Below are 12,774 nucleotides of genomic sequence, written 5' to 3'. Positions count from 1 at the left end.
GACTCCGTGGCCATGCACGCTTCCACTCAAGTTTGCAGATGATAACAGCAGTAGGCTTGATAACCAACAACGACGAGACAGCCTATAGGGAGGTGGTGAGGGCACTTTCCTGTGGTGTCAGGAAAATAAACTCACTCAACGTCATCAAAACAAAGGAGATGATCGTGGACTTCAAGAAACAGCAGAGGGAGCACCCCCCTATCCACATCAACGGGACAGCAGGGGAGAAGGTGGAAAGTTAAGGTCCTCAGTGTACACACCACGGACAAACTGAAAAGGTTCACCCACACAGACAATGTGGTGAAGGCGGTGCAACAGTGCCTCTTCAACCTCAGAAGGCTGAAGAAATGTGGCTTGTCACCTAAAACCCTCACAAACTTTTGCAGATGCACAATTGAGAGCATCCTGTCGGGCTGCATCACCGCCTGGTACAGCAACTACGCCGCCCATAAACGCAGGGCTCACCAGAGGGTGGTTCGGTCTGCACAACGCATCACCGGGAGCAAACTACCTGCCCTCCAGGACACCTACAGCACCCGATGTCACAGGAAGGCCAAAAAGATCATCAAGGACAACAACCACCCAAGCAACTGCCTGTTCACCCTGCAACCATCCCGAAGGCGAGGTCAGTACAGGTACATCAATGCTGGGACCGAGAGACTGAAAAACAGCTTCGATCTCAGGGCCATCAGACTATTAAAAAGCCATCACTAACACTGAGTGGCTGCTGCCTGTTATGGGCGGTGTAGACTTGAAATCATTGGCCACGTTAATAAATGGATCAATAGTCACTTTAATAATGATGCTTACATACATCTTGCATGACTCATCTCATATGTATATATGATATTTTATACCATCTATTGCATCTTTCCTATGCCGCTCAGTCATTGCTCATCCATATATTTATAATGTATATATTCTTATTCCATTAGATTTGTGTGTATTAGGTAGTTGTGGAATTGTTAGATTACCTGTTAGACATTGCTGCACTGCGGGAACTAGAAGCACAAGCATTAGGCTACACTCGCAAATGTCTGCTAACCATGTGTATGTGACAAATCAAATGTGATTTGATTTAAGTCAGGACTAAGCTAGTTCTACTTAAATTAATCCAGATTTACAAAACACTTTCTGAGATGTTATTAACTTCAGATGTATTAGTTCTAGATTAAGGAGTCCCAGTTAAGGTAAATAAGGCCTAACAAATTCATCTTTGTGAAGCCTGCTTAGATTAACGATGTGCACTTGGTGCTAATCTGAGGATGCTACAATAACCCGGGATGGGACACTAATACACAAGCATTGTGTGGAATTGGAGCAAGTCACCTAAAAAAAAACAATGGACAGAGGTAAAAGATTAATTTGATATACAAAACACTCTTCAGCGAATTATGTCAAACCACCCAATTATTGACAACAAACAGCATGATTCAACAGAAAACGAGAAGAATGCCTGGACTACCATGTGTAATGAATTAAAATGAAAATTAAACAAAAGGAAGCTCCAACAACTTCATCTAAGACACTATTTATTGTTGGCCCACTTTTACAAATCAGAGTCACTTTGAAATGTTAGTTATTGCATAACAGTGGGGCCTAAATATATGTGTGACAGAAATGTAACAATGTTATACATAATTTCTAATATAATTGCTATATTGTCTCATGTTTCTAAGGTCCTGTGGAACAACAAAAATCTACTTAAAGACAAATGCTTTTGCTCGTAGGGAGTGTTAAGACTGTTAAGACCAGAGACAGATGAGCTGGGGGACTTTACCGGGATAATTGATAGCCAGCAACCAATGGAAAGTATCCCAGATGATGACCATTTGGACAGTTTAGATGGGGGAACGTTTCAATCCTCATATGGTAGGACACATTCATTCAACATGTGCCATCCCCAGACTGCAGAGAATATGTCATGTTGTCAGTCATCTCTTGCACTCCCATAATAAAAATGTAATGAACTAATGTTCTCTAAGGCAGCAATGTAATAATTTTCTAGAGGCGGATGATCGCCATAGTTTGGAGGAGACTTCTCTTAAGAGGATGAAGGTCAGCCCCCTACATCTGCAGCAGCCAGGAGGGAAGATTGGAGGACAAAGACAAGAGGCTGAGAATGCATGAGAAACTGGCCATGGAATTTAATGAGCACAAGCTAATGTAAAAGCATGATATGAAGATGCAAATCCTTTATGTTGAGTTGGTTATGAAGCAAGAGAGAAACATTAAGCCTCAGCAGTACGAGGTCCTGATATTTCCATTCCTGAATCAAAAACCTTTGTTACCAATCCATGGCTATTGTTTGCGTCAATCACTTAAGCCATCTTTGTTGTGAGAAAATTCTCTCTGCAGGCTTGTCCATTTCTGTCATTGTCTGCCTCAATCATGGTAACATCTGGGTCATCCTCAATGCCAGGATCTGGGCAGCTATTCTGTTTAAGGCAATTGTGAAGCACTGCGGTTGCAATTATGACAATTCAGCATCTTCTAGGTTGAAAGTGCAATGTGTTTGAATGACTCTTCATACACCAAACCTGCGCTTCACTACACCTCTGGTGAGGATATGAACTTGGTTGTTTCATTGTTGCTCAGGTCCTATTGCATGAAGATGGGGAAAGGGGGATACCTAGTCAGTTATACAACTGAATGAGTTTTCCGCATTTAACCCAACCCCTCTGAATCAGAGGTGCGGTGTCTGCCTCAATCGATATCCATGTCTTCAGTGCACGGGGAACAGTGGGTTAAGCGCAGGAGCAGAACGAAAGATTTTTACTTTGTCAGTTCGGGGATTCGATCCAGCAACCTTTTGGTTACTGGCCCAATGCTCTAGGAGGTGAACAACAAGTTAACCTGTGCATGCCCACTGTCACCAAATATGGTTCCACTCTGTTGTCCTCCTTCAAGCTGAGCATACAAAGAGGAGTTTTGAAAAATCCTTGAGTCATGATTTGCCCCTTTCCAACGTGCAACAATGTTGGAGAACTGCAAATTGGAAGCACCCACACTGTGTACATTTATTGAGAACCAGTTTAAGAATCCTACACTCCTCAGCATCTGCTGTAGAGGGACACGATGGGAATATGACATCCATCTATACAGCCAATTACTTGTGGGAAGTTCCCATATTCATAGAACTCTACCTTGTTGTTGGCTTGGGCAGCAGCATCAGGGAACTTGATGTAATTGTCTTTCAGTTCACATATAGCATTGCAGTCTTTGTGGACTATTCTGCATACAGTCAGATCACTTGCACCACAAAAATATCCTGTTTCACGATGGAAGGTTACAGAAGCCATAAACCTCAAGGTGATCAGAACTTGTAGGGAAGGAAGGATGGGCCTTCCAAAGAGTCAGATGAAAGGCTTGGTTCAAGCAAACAAATGTCAGCTGCATTTTCTTAGTACATACGGAAAAGGACACAGGAATTGATTTAATCAAAATCATTCAGTGGGTTGCTCCTGTCTATAAGCACCCTTCTGTCTGGCCTTGGTGGTGCTCTTTGATCATCATTGAAATAGTCTAGTTAATCCATCTTTCTCCGTTGCCCAGAACAACCTGGGGGCACACATCCATTAATCTGAAGTTAAACATGCCTCTGTCCAGGTTAAATTTAAGCATTTTAGATCTAGCTCCAAATCATCCCTCTGGAACACAGACTTTTTAAATCTAGGCTAGGGAAAGTCAGACTACTTTAAAACATGTCTGAGAAATGCAATGTCATTTAGTCCAGTTTAAAAGAGCAATTTAGTCTAGGATTAGGTTTAACCGCCCTTGAATGATTCAAGGAAATATGCCTATTTTGTTTGTTGATTTCCTAGGGCATCTGAATAACATAATTATACATGAACAATAATTTCGCATAGCTTGTTCTTTTAAATGGTTATTATAGCTAATTAAACTTAATTTCTCAACAGAATGAGCCTGTGATTTGAGGTTCAGCTCCATCTGGGCCTTCACTAGGGCTCTACATAGGCTTAGAACCCGACCTCTGTGCGTGTGCTCTCGCTGTTCACACCGTTGGTGACGGCAAGATGGAGATTGTGGCCAAAGCAATTTAGCCAAGGCCAGTTCAGTTGCCACAATGTTGGCCCCGGTGTCTGTGGTGATACAGGGCAGTTTATTTTAGTCAAGCCCAAACGCAGGACGTCAGCCAGGTTGCCGGCTGTGTGGGATTCCGCCGGCTGTGTGGGATTCCGCCGGCTGTGTGGGATTCCGCCATGAAGGTTGTTTCTAAACAGTGGGATTTAAGTATCCAGTCATATTTACACTTGACCAGTGCAAATACAATTTTTATTATTTATTAAAAAATATAAGACATCCTTTAGCTGTCTGAACTTCCACCTTGTTGAACAATGTAGGGACCGCTATTTGAGAGAAATACTGTACTTTCTCCCCGTTAACCATCAAATTTACAGAGCATTTCTCCAAATTTCTCCTACATAAGAAGTTAGACTGTCTGCCAGTTCTCGCCATTTATCGGTGTCCCGTTTGTGGTTCTGGAATTAGGTACACTTTTTGCACATATTCTGCAGACAGACTGGTCCAAGTCATCTGGTTCTCCATCGTCGTAAGCTGTTACATTTGTTTTGCTACGAGAGCCATCTTTATCACCTCACTCCTCCAATTTACTGTTACAATGAAAAAAGGCATTCCCATCCACCCCCACCCATAGGATCTACAGTATAGGTATTATAGTTAGCCCCAGTCCCCACTTTTTACCCCACCCCCTCCCATCTTCAATTAACGGAATTGACCTTCAAAGAATCTCTCCTATCCATGCATATAGTGGATTTGCTGATTGGAGAGCATCAAAAGATAGTCGAAAAGAGAAGGCGATGTATACAGGTTAATAGATGGACTAACTTAGCAAAACAATACCACATAATCAAATAGTTAACAATGGGCTATGGGTAAGGTATATCTATATTAAAATAAAGTTGCTAAAACTCATGTTTTTTAGCATTTTTTATTAAATGGTTTTGACTTATTTTATTTTCATGATGGTCTTGACCCAAAACCGCCAATATCACAATCACTGTCATAACTGTCAATGTTATCCAATTACGGTCATAGCCCTATCAAAGACTCATTTTCGACCACTGGCCTGCCATTGGCTGGATATGCTTTGGGTGGTAGTTGATACACAAGGGAATCTGTTGAGTGTGAAAAGCCCAGCAGCATTGCAGTTTTTGACACCCTCAAACCGGTGCACCTGGCACCTACTACCATACCCTGTTCAAAGGCACTTAAATATTTTGTCTTGCCCTCTGAATGGCACACAATCCATGTCTCAATTGTCTTACGGCTTAAAAATCCTTCTTTAACCCCGTCTCCTCCCCTTCATCTACACTGACTGAAGAAGATTTAACAGGTGACATCAATAAAGGATCATAGATTTCACCTGGTCAGTCTGTCATGGAAAGAGCAGGGGTTCCTAATGTTTTGTACACTGTATATTTTACAATAATAATATGATGGAATACAAAAGAATTAAATAGAAAGGATATTTTTCCCAAATAGGTATTTTCTGATTGTTGCTAGTAGGCTACGCATGGAGCAAAGGTTATTCTAGGAAAACGTTATATTTTGAAACAGATCATCTGGGCAATATTGTTGTGTTTGGAAAAACTAGAATATTTAAAAACCTTAGAATAGGCTCTTTCAGATAGGTTAATGAAATCAAAACATCTGGCCTGCATGGACCTCTGTAGGATTATTTGGAAAAGGAAGCAAGCACCAACAAGCTTCATAAAGATGCCCTCAAAGATTCCTTCTGGTGGTTCGAACGAGCATTAATGGCAACAACGGCTAACAGTAAATACTATGCACTGTAACACGCCGTAGCATACCTCAGTATCCCGCGCCACGGTATTATGCAACTACTAAATGAGGACCCACTGTATACTCCAAAGACTGGGTATGTCATACATTACCAGAACCACTAGACACCCTCTCTACAACACGCAACCTGCTCATCGTGGGCTTGGCCAATGCATTCAGCAGTTTCCCAGGCTAAGCAGCTTTGTCTGTATGGGGCCATGTAGAGCTCTTTAGCACACAAGGTCTGCTTTGGAAGTGGGGGGGAAGCGGGGAGGGGGAGTTGACGGCCTCTCATGCAGCTCTGATGCTCCGCCAGGAAAAGAGTCAGATGAATTATGGATGCTCCTCTAAATAGAAATACAAATTCTCACTCTCTCCGCAGCCTTCATCTGTGGCCACCCCATACCTCACCCATGCTCTGCTATAGTCCGACGACGACGACACAGCCCCCATGCTTGCCTGCCGCAGCACCACACCAGAATAAATGTGTGTAAAATCAGCTGGATCCTTTACAAGGATGAATACAACAGTAATGCATCTCCAGCAGGCAACATCTGGGAGAGTAGCACATACATCTTTGTTAACCTTTTCAAGTGCAAATTGGTATATCCCTTGTTGTGATATAGGAATTGTTTTTAAATCACCTACAGGCTTGGGTGTTAGATGGGTTGTATAATGGCTGTGACGTTCCCATCTTTTCCACGTAATCTTATAATTACTTTCCAACTTGGAGGAATCATCTGGAGGAGCATTCTTTTTCACGAATGCATCTTTTGAAGGGTGAACTCCAATAAAATTGACTGGATACACATAATAGAGCAAGTAGACCAAAAGACTAAATGAAAACATGGTTATGACCATAGAATTCTAACTCGACCAACTTGATATGAAATTCATCTCAAATTGAGTCAGACCGATAATAATATCATAGAATTCGCCAATCTCAACAATCATAATAAACACTGGTGACCTCACAAAGCACCTCTTAGAAACAATCTTTCATAATATTGTTTCTTTAATCTTAGCCTAAAAATATATTTTTTAAAGATACGATACTTCTTCCATGGTGAACAACCACTATACATATATTTTTTTATTAAACATTCAAATCAAACCAAGCAGTAAGCTACTAAAACAAACACAAATGCCTCGGAAAAGGTTACAACCAATGCTTCACCGAGCCATGCCCTTCAACCTGACAAGAGGACAACATGCAGACAACATGCATCTCCTTACCCTTCCTATTGTAGAGCCACAGCATACAGTTTCGGAACATAGCAATAGGAGAGGGCATGGAGGTGGACGAAATGGGCCCACCGTGGACAGAATGCTGGTGGCGGTGGAGGTAGTGGTGGCTGTGTGGGGGGGGAGCGATGGAGGTGACAGGGTGATGGAGGTTAGAGACCTGGAGGAGAGTGGTCCGCTGGGTGGATGGTCAGTGCAGCTACTGGCCGGAGGAAGGGGGTGGGGTGAGAGGGTTCTGGGAAGGTGACCAGACCTGTCTCTGAAGTGTTCAGGGTGTGGATCGGCAGTGCAGCTCAGCAGTATTTCTTTATTTCCATAGGCGGTAGAAAATGCAAGTAATCTTCAATTTTGTTTTAAATACAATACAATTTTGTTTTAAATACCTCCTTCGCTTCTTTCCATTAAAGAGGAATCTTGCTGTGGAATAAATCTTGCTTTAGCCTCTAGACGACTAGCCATTCAAATGCCTAGAGCTCGACGTGTGTGGTGTGTGTCTGCTTGTGTTAGCGCACCGACAAAATAATCCTCCTTTAAAAACTAAGAAGAAAAAGGCTGGAAAGAGCGAGAGCGCGCGAGAGAACAAGCTACAAATAGAGCCTACATGTGAGCAGTCGGCAGTATGCAGCATTGATGGATTCACTACAAACGACAAGGAAGCAAGCAAAGTGGGAGGTGTGGGAGAGAAAGAGAAAGAAAAGAACAAGAGACTAACCTTGGAAATGGAAAGTCTTCTGGTCCACAGTGATCGTGAATGTGCTGTCGTCTTCATCATCGATTCCTATTACAGCTCCCTGGAAAAGCAAAAAGGAAGAGGAGGCAGTGAGAGAGGAGACGTCACCATCCCTCTCTCTTGTTCACTCTATCACACACCAACCAAGGAGGAGGAAGAAAAGAGGAGGGGGGTGTCTGGGTGGAGTGAGAGGCAAGAAAGGGTAGAGAAGAGACATTAGGGACCAGCAGCAAGGAAGGAAGGAAGGAAAGAACAACATTTCAGAGCTATGGCTGTAGCATGGCACCTTGCAACAGTATATCTCAAACCTGCCTGCCAGTCAAAACCAACCTGAAAAAATGTAAATTAAAAGATAAGCATATGCTATTTAAATAAAAACATGTTTGATAAGTCACAAATCTGCATTAAAGTAACTGTCTAGTGTTTCCAGATTTCTATTAAATAGGACCTATAATTAATTACAATATGAGTGAAAGTTTTCCTTACAAAAATGTGTAAATATTACTCATGTTAAAAAGCAGCTTTCTGTGTTGGAATGGTGTGGGCGTATACTGGTCGTTCAAAATATTCATGCGATCCTCCTCAGAAGGATGACATTATCCTCTGAGGCAATAGCAAGCTTTTTTTGAAACGGTCAGTTTGAGGTGGGGCTTTTTAAGTGTTCTTTCTCCAAATTATGCTTTGGCAACAAATACGAGTATAGGATGAGTCAACAACATTATTTGGGTGTGTGTTAACAGAATATTAACTTTTAAATTTAGATTTTCTCTGGAAAGTTACTTTAAGACTTCCCATGTACTGCTGATGAGGTGTAGGCATCTATTATCACATTAGAACCACCATGTGATGACTCATTAAAAGACGATGCCCTGGCTGTCGGCTTCACACAGAGGCAGACAAAATGAGGAACGCGAGTTCAACTAACCATGAGTGGAATTAAGACTATAAATAATGTAGACTAAGATGTGTGTGTTTATACATGTGGTGTGCATTTAGCCTACGTATGTGTCTGAGGAGAAAATTCCACGAGCCATAAGTAAAATCCACAGTACTGTCTTAGTCTAAAGCTAAGGAGGGGAATCGTAAACACTAACTACTGGAAGTAGTCAAATGTATAGCACAGTAGTATGATAGTACTGAAGATAACATGCACGTATACCTTTAAAACCAGCACACAAAACTGAAGAAACACATGAGAAAGGTCTCTGTAATTGAATTATCTATCATCTGACTGAAAAAGAAGCTTATAAATTTAGTTGCTAGCATGAAACCTCCAACCATCGAAAATAATCTAGCCAATGTTATTTTCTCAAAGCTACTCTGTATGTAGATATTTCTATGTGTGGTGTGTGATGTCTTTGAAGGTCTTACTAACATTGTCTCTAGGCAAAAAGAAACAGGTTCTGACATTGGATTTTGCATCAGATCCCTCACAAATCCCTGCCATAACTACAGGTCAAAAAAACTAAACAAAGATAACTACACAGTGTGATATGCCTACACTTGATAAACAATATGTGCTAAACAAGTTTGACCAAGACATTTCAATCAAACTATTTGTCAAGCGTTAAAAGTAAAACCTCTGATTTGGCTCAAAGTCAAACAGATCTGAGAACCATTTGCTACTAAATTAGGTATGCTTAATTCCTTGAGGACAGAAGGGGGGGGAAAAGGGCAAGACACAATGGGCCAGCTAGGATCCTTTAGGAAACACCACATTATAATCCTATTTTGTAACTGTCGAGTCCAATTAGAATACATCGAATACTGCCATCTTGTGGCAATATTTTTACAAACATATAGCAAGTTATTATATTTAATAGCCTTGTATTGCAGGGGTCTTTAACCTTTTCTTGCTCAGGGAGCCCTTCCAAGGCATCCTGGCGATGCAGGTGCCAATGTCAGATACTCCAGTGAATGTAATTGGAGTTGAGAAATAAAGTTGACATCATTAGAAATAAGATATTCTCCTCTTTTCTACTGTAGGTATGTAAAACAAAATGCATGTATACATATATATGGATACCCTGCAGTGCTGGATGTGGACCCCCGGTGTATTATATAGACAAAGAAGAGAAAATAATTAGGCTAGTTAGGAAAAATAGCTACTCAATTAGCTGGTGCAAACTCTCCCTCCAAGCAGACGATGAACAACAGGCCAGTTCCTTACCCTGAGCCGCACACAACCTCTCCTAGAGCCCCGCATCATCTTGTCCTTGGACTGAATATGAAGAGAAGAAAACAAAACAAATTAGGTTTCAAGAACACTTATTTTTTTATCATTTCCGCATACTCCGTTCACACAAACATTTCCACCCCAAGTTTAAGTTCATTCATTATCAAGTTCAACAGTGGAAAGTTCATGGAACTTCATACATATAGCAAGCCAAGATTCTCTGATAAAAATAGCTGCTAACCTGAATTGTAAGTGCCCTGGGCTTGCATCTCATCTGTAAGTATCACATGCATAGCTAAAGTGTGTATATATATATATATATATATATATACACACATATACACATACATACATATACACATACATATATATATACACACATACATACATACATATACACATACATACATATATGACATTGTCTGGTCCCAAATCTGTTTGTGCTCTTGCCAACTTCATTGGTCATTGTCAAGCCAAATGTTCAGTGTGACAAGAAGTTAACATGACAGCACTGAGGCTATAGATGACATACACTGTAACCGAAAGTACCCCAGGAAAACATTTCCCATACCATTACACCACTGCCACCAGACTGCACTTTTGACACCAGGCCATGGACTCATGCAGCTTACGCCAAATCCTGACTCTACCATGAGCATGACACAAGAGTAACTGGGAGTCGTCGGACCAGGTTACGTTTTTCCATTCCTCAATTGTCTAGTGTTGGTGATCGCGTGCCGCTTCTTCTTGTTTTTAGCTGATAGGAGTGGAACCTAGTGTAGTCATCTGCTGCAATAGCCCATCCGTGACAAGGACTGATGAGTTGTTTGTCACACCATTCTCTGTAAACTAAGAGACTTGTGCGTGGAAAAAGGCCAGGGGGCAAGATATTTTCAAAGATACTGGATCCAGAGTGCCTTGCACAGACGATAATACCACACTCAAAGTCGCGTAGGTCACTTGTTTTGCCCATTCTAAAGTTAAATCTAACAGTAGCTGAATACCTCAATGCCTATATAACAAGCCACGTGACTCACTGTCTGTAGGAGCTAACCAGTTTTGTGAATGGGGTGGTATACCTAATAAACTGGACACTGAGTATATGCCCAATGATTCTTGACTTAACTATAATGCCTTATGAGGCCAGTAACTAGTAGCTTTTGCAACTGTACATTTTGTTGTCATTTGAATGTTTGTAAACAAACTCTGTAGCTTGTTTGCCTTTCTTTGGCTTTAAAATATCGTAGATATTTAACTCATACATAGCCCTGTCAATCGTTACATACCTCCAGCCTCATCCATCAGTTTACACACCAAAGTGGCAGGCTGTTTAAATGATAGAATCAAGTGTCTTAGGTTGTCAACTGAGTGTGGGGGGGCTGTCGAAATGTCGATAGCAGCTTATGTAGCTTTATGACGGGTGCAATTAATGATACACCTGCCTTCGACAAAGATTATTAGCTAAAAATCAACAAGAGGGATGTGGCATGGTAAGGCAATGTCTGCTAACTCTTACTCTTGTGACAGTAGACCTTAACGGTGAATTCTACAATCCTATTATTACGCAGGCAATCAAGTTAAGCAAGTAACCAGGAGAAAAAGAAAAAAAAAACTTTTCATTTTCACATGATTAGTAGCTAACCTTGCTTCCACCTTTTATTGACATGCTTATAAATTACTCCTACTACGTAGCTTTTAATGCCTCGAATAATCAACCTTGTTTAAGTCTAACTGACAGCAAAACATGGACATGAAAATGAGATAAATACAACGTTGACAAATGCTGCAGGCTAGCAACAAGGAAAAGAACACAGCACATCGTAGTTATTGTTAGCGAATTCCAGGAAGTAGAGAAAATACTGGCATTTAATTTGTTAGTTGGTCCTCCAGCATGGATATGATTGGTCAACAATGGATCTGTCGCGGAATGTCGCCGCCCTTTTCTCCCAACTCCTGGCACACAGGCCTCTGTCCCCACTCCAGTACCCGGTTTTGACAAGCAATGCATTGGTAAGTTATACTACCGGACACCACGAGGTTTTCGGCTTATTAATTATCAAGAACAAGAAAATACGCACCGTGTAGTATGACAGTAAACCCGCATTGTAATCCAAAACAAACCAGCGATACTGCCAACCTTTCATGACGTTAGTCCATTTGCTTAGCGGTCCCTCCATGACCGACGCCATCTTTACACTTGGCCAAGATTCTGGGGGAGGAGTCTGTATGGAAAAAAACGGCTCGTACCACAAACGTCACAGGATGGCAAGACTTTTGACAGCTGAAAGATTGTCAAACATTTCAGTTATAATTTTCCATAGAAAAAGTCAATCCCAATGCTCTTTATGTCTATCTAAATTAATATAATCATAATTCATAAAAAGTGGGACACTTTCTGTCTTCTGAAACATAATGGCATAGGCAGAAATCCATTGATGACAGGGCCAGCAAAAATGTAGGTGGGACAAAATTTGGGCTCTCAAATCCTCATTATATTAACATAAAAGCATAACCTACCCTATACCTACTGTAATTGTCTTGTAGGCCTACGTAATCCATGACTCTTACATTTAACATACAACTCACATAGGCCTACACATAATAAACCATAGGCCTATAAGACCATGAAACGAGAACACAATGTCCTGATATAAAGGTAATAATCACAATAGGCTTGGCAGCCTCTCACTGGCTCAGCTACCAGGAGATAGTAGGGTAGGCGAGGTGGCCACAAATGTAACCATTCAACACTAGGAGAGCCGAGAGCAACAAATTGACTCAAAACTGTTTTTATTTT

General features: G+C 41.3%; 1 protein-coding gene across 2 annotated transcripts in view; it reads right to left on the bottom strand.

The window, feature by feature from the left end:
• Positions 1–12,220, bottom strand: part of osbpl9 (oxysterol binding protein-like 9) — a 48,078-nt gene extending 35,858 nt beyond the window's left edge. For both annotated transcript variants that reach the window (XM_020499139.2, XM_020499140.2), the window contains exons 1-3: positions 12,056–12,220; positions 9,972–10,022; positions 7,784–7,862 (exon numbers count right to left, since the gene is read on the bottom strand). In XM_020499139.2, coding sequence (XP_020354728.1) covers positions 7,784–7,862; positions 9,972–10,022; positions 12,056–12,166 — 241 coding nt within the window. In that variant the 5' untranslated portion in view covers positions 12,167–12,220. The remainder of the gene's footprint in view (positions 1–7,783; positions 7,863–9,971; positions 10,023–12,055) is intronic.
• Between the last annotated feature and the right edge of the window lie 554 nt (positions 12,221–12,774).

The sequence above is a fragment of the Oncorhynchus kisutch genome, linkage group LG13 (genome assembly GCF_002021735.2).
Source record: "Oncorhynchus kisutch isolate 150728-3 linkage group LG13, Okis_V2, whole genome shotgun sequence".
NCBI classification, from domain to species: domain Eukaryota; kingdom Metazoa; phylum Chordata; class Actinopteri; order Salmoniformes; family Salmonidae; genus Oncorhynchus; species Oncorhynchus kisutch.
This window is presented reverse-complemented; position numbering and strand designations above follow the sequence as displayed.